Here is a 21,069-nt window from a genome sequence, read left to right on the forward strand (position 1 = left end):
CTTCGTCAGCAGACCAAGACTGAAGACAAAGAGGACTACAGCCAATGGGTTATTGATAAAATGTAAAAAAGGTTTCCTTTCTCTCCATCCATCGACAAGCCCGACAATGAAAGGGTTAAAGAAACTGGAAGTGCAGCAGTGAGCCCCCTCCTCCTCCTCCTCTTCCTCCTCCCTCTGTCTGCTGGGCCCATCCGTCACACAAGGAAAGTTTCTGACCCTTAACGTTTATTTGTGACCAAATTATTTCACGCACACTCATCATTGTCTGGAGATTTTGGAAATAAACGCCACACCTCCCTGCTTCGAGGAAGAACACATCTGTAGCTTATCGTCAAAACGATGCCAAGGTGAGTGTAAAGCCGGTTTACCCCTTCGCTGCATTGACCACTTTTTGTGTGGTTTAAGTGTTACTAAAAGTTCAATATAATCAAAGTTTTTAAGGTTCTGGAAAGTTTTTGTCGCGCTGCTTTACGTACCCTGCTGTGGTCAACGTAAGCAACCCGCCCAGTGTGTTAACCCATAAGACACTGCGCGCTATGTGTTAGCAAAACAACGGTTAAAAACGTTTCTTATGATAATTTAATGCTACCTGACATGTTGACATTCACATATCATTGCTTTTTAGTTTATTAAGCGTAACATGTGACCCAGGTTATACTGTTTAAGAGTGAAAAGAGATAAACAGATGATGATGGTTGCAGTTGCAGAACTATTTCCGACTTGAAATCCCACTTTAGCTACATGTTGTACAGGGGGCTTTGTGGGAGGAAATAAGATGTTTAATAGCGGGAAAGTCAATGTGTTACTAACTTCACTGTTAAACCTGTCAACTGGTGAAATATAACCTTTAGTGTGCAGTGTTACACGCCTCACACAGGTCAATAATATGTGATAACTTCACGTAAATGTTCCTCAGGATTTCTCAACAGGCTGCTGAGGGATGTTCAGTGTATGTGTGTCCACCAGGCAGCTGCCATGATACGCATAATCCAGTCCCATGCCATGCATTCCTCACTGAGGGTATTCCTAAATTGGAGCTGGTGTTAACTTTCTTCAGGCTTTTCCCCTCACTCCCAGCAGGTCTGGGCATGTTTGCAGTGTACAAACTGACATACCTTGAGGGTGGATTCAGGGACAAATGAGTGGTCATATTGAATTATCACATGGTTTCTTTTATAGATTGTTTTTCCTTGTACTTCTTATCTGACCTATGTTTACAGCTCCCAGCAGTCTTCATCTATTCTCTGATCTTGCAAAGATACAATAGTTACACTGCAGGGTAGCCCGGTGATAAATGGCCTGTATGTGTTCCAAGTATGCAGTGGATGTGCAAGTATGCTGAAGTCATGCTCTCTGCATTACTGAGAATCATTTTACTGTGTGCAACACTCACATTTAGGTCCACAACTAACAAGGTTATCATATTATCCATAATAGATCATTCTGTTTACTTTTTATTAAATAATAAACAGACAAATGTCCATCCCATTTTAAAATGTCTCTTATGGCTGTCTTTAATATATCAAATATATTCAGTTTCAGCCAGTTATTCATGAAAAAGATTTATTATCAAAGTAGATGCCGATTATTCAACTGGTACACTGATAGTCGCAATTCTAGGTAAATTAATGTTAAACTAATAATGTTTCCCTTAATGTTTGGCTTTGGATTGACATGAAAGCACATACTGCTATGAACATTAGATTTAAAGGATGGAAAAAGAAAGTACCCTTATTGTTTTATTTTACAGTGGCCATACAGTAGCAGCCCTCACCCTTGTAATGTGTGGACATTGGGTAACGAGTGACTTTGAAAGGCAAGTCGTCTGTCAATTGTTTACCATGCAGCACACCTATTCACAGAAAACCTTTTACTAAGGTAATTTTACTTCAGGGAAATTAATGTTCCGTCATTTTTCCAGTAAAAGCGGTTGGTTCTCATAAAGAACGAATATCTTGGCGGCAGCAACATGATCTGTTCTTCATTATACCTGGGCTGAAGAGAGTCATACGGTATACCCCTGTTGCTGTTACATTCTGTGGTATGTTTCTAAGTTTGTGTTGACCTCACATTTACTTCTCTCTACAGCTTTTGACCTCCCTGCAGCTGGTCTGACTGAAAGTTTGGGACTGACAAGATGCGTTCCAGTGTGGATGTTCCACCAAGCGCCGTTGGAAGAGGAGTTGCTGGCAGCAACAACAACAACAACAATAACAACAGCAGCAGCAGTGAAAACACTGGAAACTCAGGTTCCCAGTATGCACTCTGTGCTCTGGGCGTTGGGCTTGTTGCCCTGGGCATTGTGATGATTGTTTGGAGCGTGGTACCTGCAGACGCGGCTGGAAACAACAACAACAGCAGCAGCAGCGGTTCAGGAGAGGACAGTGGTACGAGCGGGAGGAAACATAAAGCGTCCTCCGTGGCCTTCGTGTTGGTGGGCTCCGGGGTGGTCATGCTGCTGCTGTCCCTGTGTCTGGGGATGAGGAACAAACAGCAGGAGCAGCTCATGCTGCAGGAGGCTCAGAGCCACAGAGTGGCCGCTCGGGAGCAGGTGGAGAGAGAAACGTGAGTCCAGTCATCGATTTCTACTTAAACAACAGTTTTTTATGCCAACTGCAAATCCTGTGCACGTGAGAACATTTTGCTAGTGGATTTGTTTATTTATTTTAAATATTATTTTGTTTGGTCAAAACTATTATTAAAGGTGGGGTAGGTAAGTTTGAGAAACCGGCTCGAGATACACTTTTTGTTATATTCCATGGAATGCTCTTAACATCCCGATAGCAATGAATATCTTAAATGCTTTGACAAAAAATCCATAAAAAAATGTCATCTGTGGAAGCCGTAGTACTGTAAAAAGCACGACCAATCATTTTAGCCGGCCCGGCTAAAATAACTGGATGGCCTACCTGCCTGTCAGCCTTCCATCTGTGCACAAACTTATCTCGTGCCCTCATTGGTCATGTGCGCGTTCGTGTGTGTTGGAGGAGGGGCTCTGTAAGGAAGTGGCAGATTTGTTCCGGTTGTGTATTTTCAAATTCTAGCGATCTCGAGCCGGTTTCTCCAAAATTACCTACCCTACCTTTAACAGATTATTTTACAAGCGTCAATGATCTGTAACATTTTACTTTACTTTAAGAGCATTATTCAAATGAGTGATTGTATCCATAATCCATGATATTGATAACAAGGTCTAGTATATTTTTTATCAAATCACAAAGCACATATTCCTCTTTGAGGTTCTGAGACTTAAAATGTAGCTGTCGAACAGCAGCCTTTTTAATTCAAAGCATGTATGCATAAGTCTTGACTATTTCTCCTAGCTAGCACATCATTGATATTAATTAGAAAAGTGTTTTGTGGTTAACCCTAAACCTTACCCCAGAGATATACTTTTGTTATATTTTACACAAGTTTATTTTTGCTTGCGAAATGCTAATTATTTGCGATTGACCTAATATCATTGCATTTTCAAATTGTTTAAATAAGTGCTTTTAAAAAAAATACCCAACGCTATACCTTGTATTGGTGTTCCAATTCCACCTATGCAGTTTAACAATTATTTATTGAATTCATTTTTGCTATGATAATGAAATGAAAAATAATACGATTTTTTCAGATTACATTAATTACATAAATAATAACACTTTTAGAAGAAATAAGTTAACATTTTGCTGTGATGGTTGTTCCTTACAGTCGGTAGTGTTTTAATATTAAAATGTATGTATATTGAGAATGAGTGTTGAAGGCATTAAATTCACTTAAAATATGTATTAATAATTATTCCCCTTCTCATTTTTAAGATCAAGTACAGGACATAACATAGTTCACAGTTTTTCATGCGTGTCATTCATGTCTCTATGTCTCTATAAATGTGTGCAGTGCCGAGGAGCAGGCCGAGCGTTACGCTGTCCCCAGCTACGAGGAGGTGGTGGGCAGCGGCCAGTACCCTGTCAGTCAGAGCAACCTCCGCCCGAGCCCCTCCCAACTACCGTCCTACGATGACCTCGTCCAAGTTGACGGGGTACAGTATGAATTTGAGGGGTCGGAGGTCACAACTCCCGGATCGCAGCCGGCTCCGCCCGCTGCAGCTTCCACATCAAATCGCAAAGCTGGGAAAAATAACCGCAAGCTCCTCCCGATCAAGATCCGCAGGATTAAATCTGAGAAGCTGCAAATGAAGAACGTTGATAACTCTCAGCCAGCAGCTGGGTTCAGTATAGAACCGCTGACCCCTCCGCCGCAGTATGAGGATAAAGTGCCTCCCATTTAATATCAAGCTGATCGTGTTTAAAACAATCTACTGACATTCCTGGAATCCTCCATGATTTCCTTTCATGGAACTGGATCTGCCTTTTTAAAAGACTTGAAGAGGGCTCTTCCTGCAGAACATTCAGAGTGAAACATTTTTATAAAACACTGTTTTTGTTCTAACTCATCACTGCGTGTCACATCACTCCAAAGCACAGAACAGAGAACCCTTTATACTTTTCTAACGTTGGATCTCTGAAACACACAGACAGTAAAACACAAACTTGCTGGAACCTTCCTCAGTGTGACAGATTCTTTCAAACTGTGGCACGTTGGACTAAAAGCACACACCAAATGCAGTTTTCCTTTTAAGTCGTTTTCTGATGATGCATCGTCTTTGGGTGATCCAAAGTGCGCTGACTGTAGAGGTGAGTGGACGGGGAAAGAGATCATAGGACATTGTGGAGCGGTTGGCTTTGGATTACTACCAGCGGTTTACCAAATGAACGCTTCATGGTGACATTGTAATATGTGCTCAGCTGGCTTGACATGATGTGGTATGCCTCACTAAAGAAATATATTCTCTCCTTGTCCTCTAGAGCTTTGCAGAAAATGAGAGAATTTTTGGCACTAGCTTCAGGTTTTCTTTGTCCCTCTCATTTAAAAGCTGAAACATGAAACTAGGGTTTACATATTCAATGATGGGGAATCGACAGGACAGCGTTATTTAAGAAACTACTAAGACAAAGCTTTGTTAGCATCTATCTGCTCCCATGACTCTTATCCACAGGCCCTCTACCAGAGCCTGAGGAAATGTAGTTGTTGAACGCTAACAGAATATCCCTTGTCATGATTAGAATATAAAAGCACTTAAATGTTACTGAATATCAGCACATTTAAGAGAAAACCTAGGTTTTATACTTCTCCCTAGAAAGACTAAACCCTGTGCTGTACATGGGCTGGAGGCTAGTTTGAAAACGGTGTGGAACTTAAGCTGCTGTCTCTAAGGTTGTGGGTGTTTTCTTTACTAAGCAGTTCCAAAATCAGGTGTCATTTGTCTCATCATGTATGCATCATGAAATAGTATTTTTACTTAAAGCTGTAGTAAGGACTTTGACCTTTTTGAATGCACAAAGATGCCTAAACAAACCCAACATCAGCTCATCTTTTTTCTATTATTTCATTGCTAACAAGCTAGTACAATTCTGCCTAACTATAGAACATATTATCATGCTATTGGAGACATGTTTCCAACTAAGTGAGCAGTGAAAGTCTAGATTTAAGTTGATTTCTAACCGTCCTGAGAAACATAGATTGGACTTTAGCTTGCTAAACTCTCCTTACAATCAACTAATTTAGTTTGGTTCTCTTCCATATTTCTCATGAGACTCAGCCATAAGTCTAGCTAAACAATGAGCTTCAGAGTTTGTGAGTGTCCAAACAAACAGACATTAGGAAATGTAAACTACGGTTAGTGAGATACTAGGAGGGGACTGTGATTAATTTATTGGCTGAATTATTATATTTACACTTGCATAAAGCAGCTCATAGCTTCCTTTTTCAAAGAGAAATTACATTCTGGGATGTAGACGGTCTCATTCCATGAAGTCTTTTAAGGAGTGCCTCTGCTAACCCCCTGCAGGAGTTTGCCCTCCAGTTTCACACCCTGAAGTGAAGTGTGTTCATAACAACTCTGCTGCTTCTCCAAAAACATTTTGAAAAGGCATTGTATGACTGAACCTGAGCTCTAATGCTGCTCCTCCAATGCAGTGTTTAAAAAGAGAAGGAAGGAGGTGAGAGCATAATGGAAGGAGCCGTTGAATAGTTGAAAGCCCTGTAGCCATGGCGAACACTGTGGTGCTGTGAAGGCAGTAGTGTAGTCTCTGCTTCTCTCCCCGCTTTCTTTTTCGTACTCAAAAAAGAAAAGAAAAACTCTTTGACTGTGCAGCTGCAACATAACAGCAGCAGCCATTGCTCTCTCGCTTGCTCATCCCCATTCCTCCAACCACAGTGTGAATGAATTCACTCAGAAGTATGCAGAGAATGAGCAGAACAGAAAAGACAAACCGTCCAGGGAAGTGGCCTGAGATCCAAAACCGTGCACTATTTCATTATTACCTGTCAACCTACGATTTGAGTTTAAATGTTATGAAGTTGTATCACTAAACATTGTTTCCTCTTTTGTTTTGTGATATATATATAAGCCCCATTTCATTAGTGACTTTATCACCTACATCTACACTGTGTGTGTTTGAGTCAAACTCAGTGTAGTTAATGCAGAAAAGCTCCTCAATCATTTCCAGCTGGTCGTATTATATATTGCCAAGTCAGTGAGAAAAGCCTTTCAATGCCTACATTCATCAGGCCCATATTCTTTTGTCATGTTCAGTACTGCCGACATATTCATCGTACCTCGTTTTGTAAAAGACCATTTCATTACATGATTGATTTTATATGACCGTGTAGTCAAAATGTTTAACATTGATGAAATCATTTCGAAGTCACTTTCTGTTTTACATAGACGAGTGTCCCCAACACATGCTGTCAGTTCATTTATCATTGCTTTTTTACTACTTCAATCTTTCTTTTATATGTACTGTGAAAATGTGCTTTTCTATGCTCATTCTATATTTGTTTGTGGAAAATAAGAGTTTTTCTCTGAAGAGTTAAACAAATGTATCTCATGAATATTGAATGAGAAATAAAAGGAAGTATTTGTTAATTAATCGATGTGTTTAAGAAGCGTATTTTGCCGTGGTTACTCAACAGTTGACTTGTTACCATAATCCTCTGAACATTTAGCCACCATTTCTTACTTGCTTACTGTTCATCAATGCTTAGTTAATATGCAGCTACTGTGCTGTAAGCTTAGAACCGTCTGAATGCTTTCAAGTTGTCAAGGCCCTGCATGGCAATGTTAAAAAAAAAAGAAGGTTTTAGGTGTCCAGGACATAGCCAGTACTTCAGCATTCCATTAACAAACAGGCTCTTTTGCATTCCTTTGCACTGAAGAAAAGCACATTTTATTTTATTTTATTTGCCAGTAGGAAAATGAGAAATCACGGTTGTTCTTACTGCTGACGGAAGCACTGGAATAGCTCCTTCAGTTGTTGGTCATAGCCTGCAGAGTAAACAACATAAAACACAATTATAATACACTTCCTGTTCTTGAAATCCGAGGCTTTTGTTCGCTTCAGGTGACATTGTTTATGCTGGCAAGTAATCACAAAATGAAAGTGTTCCTCACTGTGTTGATCCAGTCGATGTAGGAGCTGACTTTAGTGAAGACTGTCGGCTTCTGGAGAACGTTGCAGCCCTGACCGGAGCCAAAGCTCACGGCGCCGTGGACGACCCAGGAGCCATCGGGGTTCTGACAGTTCAGAGGCCCACCAGAGTCCCCCTGCAGGTCAGCACACACACTGTTGGACAGCAGCTCATGTACAGACATTAAGAAGGTACGACTACCAGTGCTCACTTTAGTCATGCTGAACTGTTATTTTACACTCTTTCAAAGTAAAAGTATTTTCCTTTAATCTTCCTTTCATTGAGTCTTTGAAACTGTACTAAATGGACACTTTAAAGATTACATAACTCATTGCTTTAATCGACCAAGAAACTGCTCTGGAACGGTTGACCAATCTTCAAAATGAGAGTAAATGGAAAATATTGCCTCTAGTGTTGTAATGTTAGATTCACCCAGTTAAAATTGAGGTGCTGCCAACTTGTTTTGACTGTAAAGGAAAAGGGTTTGTTATTCAACTCTGGGAGCAATGGTTCCAAAAGTGTCTTGGGCATTGTTGAAGAGGAACATATGAGAGAATGGTGCAATCACTGTCTGCTATAACAGCCAGTTCATCACTGTCCTGGAAAATAATCTCTAGAAAACAGTAGTAACCCTGTTTAATCTTCAACTTCCCTGAGTGAACTCACATTACAGCCAGCGGTGACGCCGTCCCCCCCGGCACAGACCATCTTGTCCGTTGCCAGGACGCTCCACCAGTCGGGCAGTGAGCAGGTCTCCTGTCCGACCACAGGGAGCAGAGCCTGCTGCAGGAGGTCAGCTGCAGGGCCGCTGGCTGTGGGCACAAACAGGCTTAACTCAGGTAGGAAATGAGATTTAGCTCTAAAGGGAGGTTTGCTCAGGGGACAGGTGGAGTGCTGCTGGGAGATAATGTGTTGCTGTTACTGATAGTGTCAAAGGGAGAGTAAGATGATAGCATTAGTTTTGGTATTAAATGAAATCCCGTGCTAAACTGGATTATGCTCTAGTTGTGTATAGTTGTGTAACTTTACAGCTTTAATACAAACAAACTGTCCCCTGAGTGGAAACTTCTAACTAAATGTTTACACTCTTCCAATGGGGAAAGACAGAGTGTCCATGTCCTTAACTGTAGAAAAATACTAGAAGCTTATGAGCATCACACATGTCTTCTTGTTGAATGATAAAAAGAGCATGCTTTTCTATCGTATGACAAAATGTCAAATGCAGTAAGCAGAGCATTTTAATGTAAAACTAAATCCAATAAAATGCATGGGTTGTGTTTATTATTTTTGTCTTGTTGGAACACATCAAGCCTACTTGCTTGAACTGGGAGTGTTCCCACTTTTCAAAACAAGAGTTGTGGTTAAAGTCAAAACATAATCATGCTGTTATTTAAATACGATCTTGGTTAAATTGGTTGCTCTATTCTATAATGTATTCATGGCCAATTGTTGACTCGGATACATTTTTAACATGATTTATCTCATAGTGATATAACTTGTGTGATAGTATTACAGTAAATGGACAATTTCCCTTATTTAAGCATTGTTTCTACTTATTGCTCATTTCTGGTATTTTCTTCTTGTAAAAATATTTGTTTATATTTTACACACCATTTAATTAAAAAAGCTGATCATCTTTTGAATTGGTAGTAATTTAAATGAATCCCTACACGAGGTATGGTTAGGACTGAGATTTCTTAGCAGGCTGATGGATATAAGTTCAATCATTTTGACAAATGAATTGCTGTGAAATGTCTTTGGCTTTGACATCAGTAATTTGACCTACATGTGCATAAACCCTGACTCAACACCTCTAGCAGACTTTCAATAAGTCCAGTGAGGACATTTGCAATGCAGTCGCAGATTGATTCTGCAGAGGTGCTTCGACTCACTGGAGAGTCGACCCCAGCCGCTGACGTAGCAGGGAGCGCCGTAGGGCAGGACCACGCCCCGGGCCGGGAGGCAGGCGGGCATGACGGTGTCAGAGAAGGTGACGGGGGAAGACAGCTTGATAAGGGCGATGTCGTTACTGCAAAAGGCAAACAACACACCTACAGTGAAGAAGTAATGACAACAAATCAATGGTTTGCTGAGTCAACAGTGAACTGATACTCTGCTAAAACATGGCGTCCTGCTGATGCTGCTCTTCACCAGGACTCCTGAGGTGTTATTGAGCTGTTGAGTGTGTGTTACCGGCTGAGCATGGTGTTGTAGTCGTCGTGACTGATAATTGTGGCTGCCCTCCTCGCTATCGAGCCCTCCTCGCTGGTCTTCAGGCTGTGTTTACCCAGCTCCACTCTGTAGTTGTAGCGGTCACTGTGGGATGGCAGATGACACGCGGTTCAGACAGTAGTATTGACTTTCCCGCCTGTGTGGACAACACTGTGATTAAGCCCATGGTGTACTGCAAATGTTTGGTAGTCCTGTAGAGGTAATGCGTGCAGACCAAGCTGTTTTTAACAGATTTTAAAACGGTAATGTTACAGTAGGCTATAGTTATCCTACTTTTTTATTAAGATTCTGATTTTAAAAAGGAAGGAACAACTTCTTAAATCTCTAAATACCATTCTCTTCCAGGCATGGTGGCCCTGTTGTTTACTGAAATACCATGCTTTTCTGTTCATTCCCAAACCCAACATCTCTCACATTACCAAAAAAAGCAAAACTCATAATCCCCTGTAGGGCAGAGGAGTATTTCCTGGCACAGATCTTTGGTTAGGTATAATAAATATAAATGCTATTCTTGAACTGGGCATGTAAAAACATTTAGAGTTTAGTTGATTATGATTAGTAGGGACTGTTCTTGATTGTATAAAACTTCCACAGGTTATCAATTCAACAACTTAGAATACTTTGCATACAAAAATATCCTTTGTAGGCTATATCAATTACACACCCTTTGTTACTCCAATTCTTGAGGAATATGTGTTATTTGTGAATGCCGAAGAATTTAAAAACAGAAAATGAATTAAAGTAAATGGGGGCTGTGTTCAACTGTAAAACTATATCCAAACATCTCACACAACACGTGCAATACAGCACCAGAGGCCAGGCCCTCCCATTTGACATTCCTGCCCTCCCCCAATAAACACGTTTTATTTTATTTATAAAAATTAAGAAAATATATATATCTTTTTTTTTTATTATATATAAACTGTGAACTTTAAGGTTACGATGTATGTGATGTCAGATGGTAATATAAGAGTAATAAATGAAAAACAGGTATGAAATACTATATGACAGTAAAACAAGAATAGAGTTTCAAAGGGGAGTGATTAGTAAAATATCCATAAAGAAAAAGTAAATCTGTTCACAGTTCTGTTTCATATGGGTGTTGAGAGAGGTATCCATAGATCTCTTCATTTTGCTCTCAAAGTGCACCAGATTGATGCTTTTAACTTCAATATAAAAAATATATATTTTCCCTGGGGATCATGCCCCCGGACCCCCTCTAGAGGAGGTCAGGTCCACTCCCCACTTATAAAAATAGCACATGACCCCTGCTTACACCTATATGCCATGAGCTGATTATCGAGCCTTCATTGTAACAGTCGCGGGTGCACTGTGTGTGTGCGTGTGGGGAGTGTTGCAGTAGAACATTCCACTGTAGCCCCCGGTACATTAATGAGAAACCCTACATGTTTGAGCAGCCTCTATGAAACATCAAGCTACCCCACAGCACCCCCAAAAGAAAATCTCTGGCGCCGATACTGGCCGCGACACATGACATTATTTGTCAGGTGTATGCTTAATACTTCTAAACCCCACGTTACTATTTTAAACACTTTTGCATTTCTCCCACTGTGCAGGCCCATTCATCCCTGTGAGTCTGGGACCAGTCCGGAAGTTTCTAACTGTTGATGTTTAGCAAAAATGCATGTGTTTAGAACGTTTTAAGACTTGGATAAGTGTGCACAAGTTGTATACAAATTTGTAAGTAGATGTTTTGAAATAGTTTTGCTGTTGTTGAACACAGCTCCCATTTTCTTCCATTCATCAAGACTTTGCTGTATGTTTGGATTTTTGGTTTACAGGGGAGGCAGGCGAGAAACAAACATCCCTTTCTTCTAGGATACTAACTAACATGTGGTGGGTTATTTTACAAATGGTCCCTTTGTGAGGAAAATATTCCTTTTCCTTTTTTTTTCGTGGTTTTTCAAGCCTTTAATCAATATCATGCTGTATTTTAACTGTGATTATTCACAACCTTTCCTTCAGGGTGCAGTTTGACATACTTGATGCAGTGAGCAGCAGTGAGGACCCAGTCAGAAGAGATGAGGGTCCCTCCACAGACGTGCCTCCAGCGCCCACTGCCGTCCGACTGAAGAGAGATCTGAGCACAGCAGAGAGAGTGTGCATTAATACAAGCATAATGACTCTTCAACAAGCTACACATTCATTTAATCTCTCCACCCTCTATGTCTTCTCTGGAGGAGAACTTATTATTAGGAATTCAGCAGAACAAAAAAAAGATTCATAGTGTAAATTTGTAAATATGGTGTCACTTTTGTATCTATAGTGGCAATAATGTAGTGTTTTCTGTGTTCTGTAGTTGTCAGAGTGAACGTTTTTTCAATATTTATTCCGTTCTCTACCTGCCAGGGCCAGCTGTGAGGCCTGACGTCCTCTCCTGCCACCACCCTGCTCAGCACAGGGGGGAAGGTGGGGAGGCCACATCCGTAGGCTGGGACAAGGTGAGGAAGGTTTATTGTGATTCTCGCACCAGGCTAAATATGTCGAGTAGGTGATTATACATTTTGGATTAATTATAGTCGAGAATTTACTTCAGTTAAGGTTTGGTGATTCTTAAACAATTCACATTTTTCTAATCATTAATATTTAAACTCTATTCCACATTTGATATAAAAGAAAAGGCACATGTCTACTCTGTTCTCTGCATTTTACATTATGTCCCTTTTGAAACATTACATAATGATAAGGGACTATTCACTTAGATTCTGCTACAGAAAATGATTAATTTATCTTAGAGAATTAAAACTGTCTTACCGCTAGCTACCAAAAAAGCGAAGACCACCAGTCTCCTCATGACTGTAGGGTGTGTGTGTGGGCTTAAACCTTGTGTTAAGAACAGGCGTGCATTTATACTGAATGTTAGCAACTTTTGGATAACCTGGCTGTCACATGCAGAAAGTCAAACAAGTCTGAGAACACAGCATGTGGTTACCGAATGGATTTTCCCAGCACTAGCCTTGTTTGGAAACATTGGATGCTTTTTATATACTGTATGTCAAAATAAAAGTACATTTAGATCCAGGCAAAAACTGTACAAAACATAAAAGAAGACACTATGTTTGATTTATAGTTCCATATTTTATTTTTATTTTACATGAGCACAATGGCTCTGATGCCAAAAGCTTGTCCTCTCAATAGGCCACCATTTTCTGTGGAAGAAATGATAGATGTGTTAGATTTAGTGCAGAGTGATGTTGTAAGCAAAAACACATACAGTAGGATTATTAAATTGATCCAGATTATTTCTAATATGTATACAAAATATATTATAGCACATACGAGAGTATATGATATTCACTGACAGTAAAATAAAAACAGATAATCTTGAAAAAAAATTAAGCAAAAGTTAATAATAGTACAAATATATAATAGTAAATACAAACAATTGTTTAAAGAAACTTCATGACATTTTTTTTTGCTTTAGTGGGAGTGTCGGAGCTTACAGAGCTGATCCAGTCGATGTAGGAGCTGACTCGGGTGAACACGGTGGGCTTCTTTGGGAAATTGCAGCTGAGCCCGGATCCGAAGCTGACGATGCCCTGGACCTCCCAGGCTCCATCAGTCCTCCGGCAGTTCAGAGGGCCGCCAGAGTCCCCCTGAGTCATGTGAGAGGAAACATATGATGCAAACTCCACAATTAACACTGACGTCTTGTCCTAGAAAGACACTCAGTGACTGTTCTTGGTGTTTACATCTAACGTTACTGATGATAACTTACAGACATTTCTATTCATATAATCTTAGACAGTTTAACTGAATCACTTTATCTGAAATACTGGATGTTGTTGACACAAAATAAACATTTGAGGAGAAATAGTTTTAAGAGTTTTGGATAAATAGAATACAGTATCATAGGAAGAATCTCAGATAAAGGACTCAAATTTAAAAAAGTAAGGGTACCGACTGTTACCCCATGTACTGTATGTGTTACAGCTATTAATCATCTGTGGATTTTCTAGATTAAACAATTAAATGTCCATGATTTGGCAGAAAAAGCCAAAAATTATTTCCTGACACTGTCAAATCCAAGTTGATACATTTGAAAAGCTTTTCAATAGTTGAGTTTGACCAACAGTCACCAAAACACATTTGAATTATCATTTAAAAAATACAGCATTTACAGATTAAAGACACATCAGTGTCCATCTTACTGATGCTGGAATGGTGCTTTAATACAATGTGTCATATTGTGTTGTTTTACACTCACGTTGCAGCCAGACACAACTCCATCTCCACCGGCACACACCATGGTCTCCTTCACCATAGCCCCCCACCAGTCAGACTTGGTGCAGGTGGCGTGGTCCACCACGGGCAGGAGGGCCTGCTGCAGGATGTCAGCGATGGGACCCCCGGCTGTGAGGGGCAGAGGTGCTCAATACCTCAACTTCAGCTCAGGTAAAACACTGGTGAGAAACTTTGGGCAAACAAATAATTTCTCTACACCGTGGATAAAAATAAATATATATACTACAAACACCAGATATTTGTCTTATCAATATATATTTTCTTATCATTCAACATTACTTTTGTAGTGTCCGAAAAATGTAGGCTTAAATACTAAGATGTACACTAACCTTTGTACACTAAACAAGCTGTTGGTATAATAAATAGTAGGATTTATTTGATTATATTTATTGTTATACTAAGTGTTTCCTGCCTAATAATTATAAATTAATGCTATATCGTCCTCATACATTTTACACTAACCTTAATTCCTACAACCTGTTCATCCAGTGATATTTCAAGTGATCAATTAAATACAAATTGTAATATATTTTGTCTCAAAGAAAGGCAGGAGATGGGCACTAACTGTAGACGCGACCCCATCCAGTGACGTAGCAGGGCTCGTCATGGGGGAGGGTGAAGCCAGCAGCAGGCAGGCAGGCAGCCATGATGCTGTCAGAGGAGGACACAGGGGACTCCAGCTTGATCAGGGCGATGTCGTTACTGGGGAGGAGACATAAGTTAGGATTCGTTCTTACTGTACATACATTCTCAAATAAGTGTCACAACTCATAGCCACAACCTAAATGAAATGTTATTTATTTACCGGATGAACAAGGGGTTCCACTTCTCATGCACAACAATGTTAGAGGTGCCCATGAACACAGCGCTCTGCTCTGTCTCTATCAGGTTGTGTTTTCCCATGGCCACTCTGTACTCCCTGCCACTGCTGCAAGTTGACAGAGAGAAGAATATGAAGCAGGGATGAATAGGCTTTGAGATCATCTTAAAGAATTACATATTCTAATGATTTTCTTTAGTAAATGTAAAACACAATCATTAGGCAAACAGGAAACAGGGATTGTATATGGAAACAAGCATTTTAATCTACTGTGAAGTGAAAAAAAAAAAATCATTCACCCATCAGCTAGCAATCTGCTCAATTAGTATCCTATATAACTAAATGCTGTTCTAAATGTAGTCGCTAGATTTTAAGAATTTCTTAAATAAAGTGAAACTGTATTGAAAACGTATTTAATAACTTGAATGCATGAAGAGTTTTGGTCTCCACTGTTACATACCTGATGCAGTGAGCAGCAGTGAGGACCCACTGGTCTGAGATCAGAGTGCCTCCACAGGTGTGCCTCCACTCGCCCTGTCTGTTGTACTGCAGGGAAATCTAAAACACACATATGAACATCATATCATCAGCTTTCTTTACGTTTTCTTTGAAGGTAATACTCCATTAAATGCACACTGACTTTATTATTTATACTTTAATTTATTTTGACTGAACATTTCCTGACTGTAATTCTGGTTGAATTATTTATCCATCTTTTTGTTTTTGTATTCCTTTTTTCAAACACATTTCCCTTTTTGTTGTCTTTTAAACATTACTTTCGTGCATTTCTTCTCTTTATGGACAACACTGCGAATTGGCAGTGTCTTTAAATGATGCTACACAAATTGCCTTGCCTCTTTCAAAATTCGACAATTCTTAACACATACTGTATATCTTAACTATAAACCGTTAATTTACTTAGCTCTTATCAAGTCAATAGTCTAAAATAAGTATATTTCAGACAGCTGTCTTTTCTGAGCATGTTGTACCTGCCAGGGCCAGCTGTTAGGCCTGACATCCTCTCCCCCAACCACCCTGCTCACCACAGGGGTGATGGTGGGCTGGCCGCACCCGTAGGCTGAAACAGACACATAAACTCTCTTAAAACCAAACTGTTAATCTGCATTGCGTTTAAAGAGAACACTGCAAACTGTATGTCAGACAGATGGCTGTAACAATGCTGTGTGTGAAAGATTCTTACCACCAGCAACAAAGAGAGCAAGCACCACAAACTTCATCATGTCTGAATATGCAGTTTGCCTTTTAATATGTGACATATTTATACATTTCATGGTGTTATGCAACTCACAAAACTGGATCAAATTCCTGGAAAATGTCCCAGGGGGACTTTGAGATAGAGTGGTCGTCTGCCAAGGTTGCTTGGTGGTTCGATTCCCAGCCCCTATAGTCAACATGTCGATGTTTACTTGGGCAAGATACTTAACCCCAAATGGCTCACGATGGCATGGCCAACGGTGTGTGTGAATGTTAGCTTTTCTGAGCAGGTGGCACTTTGTATGGCAGCTTCTGCCTCTCTGTTAATGTGTAAGAATGGGTGATGCTGCCTCGTACATTTAAAAGCACCTTGAGGGGCCGTAAAGACTGGAAATATAGTCCATTTACCATTCAACATTACCTTTCGATACTGGGGAGGAGAGAACAGCACCAACAACAAAACAGCAAGAAATTACCAGAATTACTAGGCCAAGGCCGAACCGTCCTGAAGTTATGTTTAATTTTAGGTTTGTTGAACAAGTCAGGGCAATTGAGAGTTTTTAGTTTTTACCATCAACAGTTGACGCAAAGAGCCTTACTTTATATCAAGTATAGTCCCCCTACTCTGAGTTCCATTACAAAAGAATATGCCTCCTACAATAGATTCAATTTCCTGTGACTGTAAAGTACTCAAGTACAATCAAGCAATTCAAAGTCATTAGTACAATGTAGTGCTTGCATGTACAAGTCTGCTCATTTGGTTTGATTTGATCTGCCCTTACTATGATTGATTAACATATCTACACGTGTATTTTATCAACAGTTGACAAAATGTCTGACTTTACATAAAACACATTTCTTACATTTAAAGTGTGCAAAAAATAAATCTTTTCATAACCAAAACCACTGTAACAATATAAAAACAACTTTTAATCAAATAAACATGAATTCCCAACCTAGCTTAAACATTACTTAAACATAGTCATTCTAATGATTTCCCCTGCAAAACAATGTTTTTCTATTTTCTGCTTAAGTGTTTGATGTGGCTAAACAGCATATAATCATATTAAAACAATTATGTGATATAAATGTGAAAAAGTGCGTAAATATGCAAACAGACAAATATGTTTGAAGCAGAGTTTCTGTTTCACCGATCAGATATGCTTTATAAGCCTCGCAACTCCATTTTATATAAGTGAACATTGTGAATGTTCAGATATAAAAAAATAAGATTTTTTCTTTTGACATTACAAGGCGGGTAGACTGACTGTTTTTTAAATGCATTTATAACCACCATATATGTTTTCAGTTGAAAGTCTTTACCAGCTTGGGTCACAGTGAGACATCTGTGAGGTTCACACACAGTTTTGGGAGATAAGGTGTATTTGGGGATATCTGTGGTTACTTATCTCCAAGGTTGATTTATTTTTTCCAACAACTTTTCCTGGCTGCTCTGAGGCAAATGTTAAGTAACACATTTGGGGTATGTTCAAGCGCTATATAAGGAGGAGAAAGTCTCCCTGAATCTCTACTGAAGATAGTCACAATGAAGTTCGTGATCTTGGCTTTGTTTGTCGCTGGTGGTAAGCTCTGAAACTGATTCTGATAGGACGAGTAAATGTGTTGCTATATCAACTGTGTACATTTGTTTAACACAAAGTTGTAGAAAAGTTTGATGTGAAGCATCAAGTTTGAGGAAATCACATTTTATCCTTATGCCAAAAACTACTTTGAAACATTTTTGACAGTTCAAGATAAAGAGTTTATATCATAAAATCACCATATTCTGTACTTTTGTTCATTAGCCTATGGGTGTGGTCTGCCCACCTTCACCCCCACCATCACCAGGGTGGTTGGTGGAGATGATGTCCGTGAGCACAGCTGGCCCTGGCAGGTATGCCCCTTTAAGACTTCTCATTAAACATCTTTGTCTTCTATTCATTCCCTAAAGTCTTTAAACATGTCACGGTGTGTTCTTCTCAGGTGTCTCTGCAGTACAAGAGTGGCAGCAGCTTCTACCACACTTGCGGTGGCACTCTGATCTCCAGAGAATGGGTCCTCACTGCTGCTCACTGCATCGGGTATGTTAAAAAAATTAAAGAAATCTAAAATGAAGAAGGTATAAAGGCAAAGGGGACAGAGAGAGCCAGGTAAGCCACTTAGTAGACAGGATGAGTGAGGCAGTATGGAAGTAAAAACAAGTTAATTTACTGCAGTCTGGTATGTAAGATTTGAACTGTGGTCACTGATTGTTAGTACAGTATATATACATTTTTCTTTAAAAGGGGCAACCAGAGAATTTAAAACGTGTTATATTGTTTTACTGTTTCACCAGACATGAAGCATTATTTTATTCTATGACATAATTTAAGAGAAAGATATTTTATAGAAATCAGAATAGGTAATCACACGTTTTGTTTACAATCGCACTATTAATTTAAACACTTTCAAAGTTAAGTGAATGCTATGTTTGCAGCAGATGTCCTATACAGTAGCAATGTAAAAGTAGTAATAGCTATGAGTAGGTTTGTTGTTATTTTAAGCTGAATAGAACCCTGAACAGAGTAACTGTTATTTGTTTCTGTGTTTCTGTGTGGCCAAGCAGCAGTCGCACCTACAGAGTCTACCTGGGAAAACACAATCTGAAGAACAACAACGAGGATGGTTCCATCGCCATCAGCCCCTCCAAGATCGTCGTCCACGAGAACTGGGACTCCTACAGAATCCGGTGGGCTTAATAATGTTCCTCTATCTTATAGACTACTATAGTGTCCTGTCCATGCTATACATGCTCATTAACATTTTGTTTCTGTATGTGGTATTTACATTCCTGCCATAGTAACGACATCGCCCTGATCAAGCTGGCAACCCCTGTCACTTTCTCTGATGCCATTATGGCTGCCTGTCTCCCCAACTCTGGTGACGTCCTGCCTAACGCTTCTCCTTGCTACGTCACCGGCTGGGGTCGTCTCTGGAGTAAGTCCTATATATATATATATATAACAGAAACTTATAAGGTTTATATATATGGATATATATATAAAAAGGAGCTGTCAACCAAGACTGGCCAACAATAATGTCTCATATCTTTAAAGTTGTATACATTTCATTTTTTATTTATTTATTTGTTTATTCCACACATGGCAGTTATTTTAAAACAAAACATGAACACTTTACAAAACATGTACACTTATACTGGTTTTATAGCGCATGGTGGAAAGGAGCAGAAAGAAGAAAATTGTATTTTACCTGCCCCTTCTTACAAAGAAATAACAACTACACAATGAAATAACCATTAAAAAGTCAAATAAAAGCAATATTCTTTCAGTCGCTTACAAATTCTGAAGCATAAAACCAGAATACAATCAAAAGTCAACTTCATACTGTCTAATAACACTTTCTTTATACATTTTCTTAAACATAAAAATGTACTTACATATTTTCAAAGTTGTGTGAGCACGGCAACTTATTCCAGCTTCTACTTTCAGTTTTAAAATACATTTGGAGTTAATATTCTCTGATATTCCTAACAAAACTTAACAATCTTTAAGAAACTTATTTTTTTGCCCATGTTTGAATGAAAAAGCTATCAATTTGAGCTAGTATTAGAATAAATCATGTATAAACTGGTCTTGATCATCCCAGAATCTCAATACCCTGTTCTCTCTTAAAGCTGGAGGTCCCGTCGCTGACATCCTGCAGCAGGCCCTCCTCCCTGTGATCAGCCACTCCAACTGCTCCAAGCCTGACTGGTGGGGCAGCCTGGTCACCAACGACATGGTGTGTGCAGGAGGAGACGGACAGCTGGCTAGCTGCAACGTGAGTCTGATTCATATTATTTTACAAACTCATCTAATTTATAATTACATTAGCAGTAAAGCTAAATCGCAGAATAAACTCAACATGTCATTTTCGAAAAGCACATGCCACCTTATGTAAATTGTTTTGCAAAATATTACATTTGTCTCTGTGCCACTACAGGGAGACTCGGGCGGTCCTCTGAACTGTCAGAACTCTGATGGCTCCTGGGACGTCCACGGTGTGGTGAGCTTCGGCTCCAGCATGGGCTGCAACTACGCCAAGAAGCCCTCTGTCTTCACCAGGGTCAGTGCCTACATCCCCTGGATCAACAACGTGAGTGATAATGCATTGGACAGTAAAGTATTTGTACAAAGAATCCCAATGTACATTAAATACATGTATTCATTGTTGTCTTGGGCAAACAGAAGTCCAACGTGTACCCTTTTTGAAATGTCTCCTTTTACTGTTTTAAGGACAGCATACAACTAAAATAACACCGAAAGACCTTGAACCATTCATGGTGATTTTTGAAATTAGACGCAATTCAGAGAAATTGCTGTATTCAAAAGAGGAAAACCCTATGTTTGCTGAAAATTGAAACAATGATTATTAAATTATGGAAATTATGAAATACCACACTCTGTATTTGAGTTACTAAATAGCTCAGAAGAGTTAAGTGGAGATGATGCTCTACTGCCCTCTAGTGGAATGTTTTAAAAATATTCACGTTATGTTTTCTTTTTTTCCCCAGGTGATGACCAAGAACTAAGATGTGGTTGATTTGAGTCGTTGTTGGTTGTTGCACTTTATCAAATAAAGAATGTAGTGGTTAATACAGTGTCTTCTATGTTTTTTTGTTTTTTTTAAACAAATCAATCTGGTATTTATATAAACCTCCTTTTGCTGAAGCTTACACTGAACATGTTTGGTTTTTTAACTTCCAAAAATCTGATTGTCATGTTTGCTGTTTCACATGGTTTGAACATACTGTATGGTTTTCAAATATAGTCATACTGTATGTTTTAGAATGTTATATATGTTTTGAATCATCTCTTCTTCTCATCATTAAAAAGGCCTGTTGTGAAAAAAGCTCTCACTTCGGCAAATGATGAGATTCCCTGACTGCAGCTTTAACATTATGTTTATAGATTACCCATTACAGAAATGTGGATACAAGTGAAAGCTGGGCCTCATGACATTCTCCATTTATTTTATTGTGA

The 21,069-nt window shown here is 39.3% G+C and overlaps 4 protein-coding genes and 1 long non-coding RNA gene across 8 annotated transcripts; 3 read left to right on the forward strand and 2 right to left on the reverse strand.

Annotated features, from left to right (window-relative positions):
* The first annotated feature begins 181 nt into the window (after positions 1–181).
* On the forward strand, positions 182–7,597 carry tmem51a (transmembrane protein 51a). 2 transcript variants are annotated; one of them, XR_004557059.1, is made up of 4 exons: positions 182–347; positions 2,089–2,565; positions 3,883–4,679; positions 7,512–7,597. XR_004557059.1 is itself a non-coding variant. In XM_034145052.1 (3 exons), exons 2-3 carry the CDS (start codon positions 2,138–2,140, stop codon positions 4,271–4,273), a joined length of 819 nt encoding a protein of 272 aa, XP_034000943.1. In that variant the 5' UTR covers positions 182–347; positions 2,089–2,137; the 3' UTR covers positions 4,274–6,977. The 2 variants fall into 2 exon arrangements, 1 of the variants encoding a protein (XP_034000943.1); XM_034145052.1 differs by lacking the exon at positions 7,512–7,597 and having other exon boundaries at positions 3,883–6,977.
* LOC117494247 (chymotrypsin-like elastase family member 2A) lies at positions 7,278–12,562 on the reverse strand. Its single transcript, XM_034145053.1, has 8 exons — positions 12,523–12,562; positions 12,111–12,199; positions 11,751–11,848; positions 9,709–9,831; positions 9,408–9,544; positions 8,182–8,327; positions 7,499–7,651; positions 7,278–7,372 (listed from the first exon to the last, which is right to left on the reverse strand). The coding sequence occupies exons 1-8, from the start codon at positions 12,560–12,562 to the stop codon at positions 7,355–7,357; spliced, it is 804 nt and encodes a 267-aa protein (XP_034000944.1). The 3' UTR covers positions 7,278–7,354.
* LOC117494249 lies at positions 8,237–13,369 on the forward strand. Of its 3 annotated transcripts, XR_004557061.1 has the most exons (5): positions 9,502–9,579; positions 11,550–11,604; positions 11,734–11,866; positions 12,118–12,209; positions 13,193–13,369. It is a non-coding gene; the product is annotated as an uncharacterized LOC117494249 (long non-coding RNA). The 3 variants fall into 3 exon arrangements; XR_004557062.1 differs by lacking the exons at positions 9,502–9,579; positions 11,550–11,604 and adding an exon at positions 8,237–8,354; XR_004557060.1 differs by lacking the exon at positions 9,502–9,579 and having other exon boundaries at positions 11,179–11,604.
* LOC117494245 (chymotrypsin-C-like) lies at positions 12,827–16,103 on the reverse strand. The gene is made up of 8 exons (XM_034145050.1): positions 16,035–16,103; positions 15,823–15,911; positions 15,294–15,391; positions 14,819–14,941; positions 14,579–14,715; positions 13,976–14,121; positions 13,212–13,364; positions 12,827–12,917 (listed from the first exon to the last, which is right to left on the reverse strand). The coding sequence occupies exons 1-8, from the start codon at positions 16,072–16,074 to the stop codon at positions 12,900–12,902; spliced, it is 804 nt and encodes a 267-aa protein (XP_034000941.1). The 5' UTR covers positions 16,075–16,103; the 3' UTR covers positions 12,827–12,899.
* A 1,391-nt stretch (positions 16,104–17,494) lies between these two features.
* LOC117494248 (chymotrypsin-like elastase family member 2A) lies at positions 17,495–20,686 on the forward strand. Its single transcript, XM_034145054.1, has 8 exons — positions 17,495–17,631; positions 17,854–17,942; positions 18,032–18,129; positions 18,654–18,776; positions 18,888–19,024; positions 19,722–19,867; positions 20,030–20,182; positions 20,601–20,686. The coding sequence occupies exons 1-8, from the start codon at positions 17,595–17,597 to the stop codon at positions 20,616–20,618; spliced, it is 801 nt and encodes a 266-aa protein (XP_034000945.1). The 5' UTR covers positions 17,495–17,594; the 3' UTR covers positions 20,619–20,686.
* Positions 20,687–21,069: the final 383 nt, after the last annotated feature.

This window comes from Trematomus bernacchii, unplaced genomic scaffold (assembly GCF_902827165.1).
Source record: "Trematomus bernacchii unplaced genomic scaffold, fTreBer1.1, whole genome shotgun sequence".
NCBI lineage: Eukaryota > Metazoa > Chordata > Actinopteri > Perciformes > Nototheniidae > Trematomus > Trematomus bernacchii.

Bases quoted from the DNA above. Each gene is read 5' to 3' on its own strand.
- LOC117494248 (XM_034145054.1), top strand. From the start codon at position 17,595: ATGAAGTTCGTGATCTTGGCTTTGTTTGTCGCTGGTG. The intron at 17,632-17,853 runs GTAAGCTCTGAA...TTTGTTCATTAG, and splicing joins GGCTTTGTTTGTCGCTGGTG to CCTATGGGTGTGGTCTGCCC. The intron at 18,777-18,887 runs GTGGGCTTAATA...TTCCTGCCATAG, and splicing joins TGGGACTCCTACAGAATCCG to TAACGACATCGCCCTGATCA.
- LOC117494247 (XM_034145053.1), bottom strand. From the start codon at position 12,562: ATGAGGAGACTGGTGGTCTTCGCTTTTTTGGTAGCTAGCG. The intron at 9,832-11,750 runs GTATGTCAAACT...GCCATCCCACAG, and splicing joins ACTGCTGCTCACTGCATCAA to TGACCGCTACAACTACAGAG. The intron at 7,652-8,181 runs GTGAGTTCACTC...GCTGACCTGCAG, and splicing joins GCGTCACCGCTGGCTGTAAT to GGGGACTCTGGTGGGCCTCT.
- tmem51a (XM_034145052.1), top strand. From the start codon at position 2,138: ATGCGTTCCAGTGTGGATGTTCCACCAAGCGCCGTTGGAAGAGGAGTT. The intron at 2,566-3,882 runs GTGAGTCCAGTC...AAATGTGTGCAG, and splicing joins GAGCAGGTGGAGAGAGAAAC to TGCCGAGGAGCAGGCCGAGC.
- LOC117494245 (XM_034145050.1), bottom strand. From the start codon at position 16,074: ATGATGAAGTTTGTGGTGCTTGCTCTCTTTGTTGCTGGTG. The intron at 14,942-15,293 runs GTATGTAACAGT...GTCAACTTGCAG, and splicing joins ACTGCTGCTCACTGCATCAG to CAGTGGCAGGGAGTACAGAG. The intron at 14,122-14,578 runs GTTAGTGCCCAT...TGCCCCTCACAG, and splicing joins TGGATGGGGTCGCGTCTACA to CCGGGGGTCCCATCGCTGAC.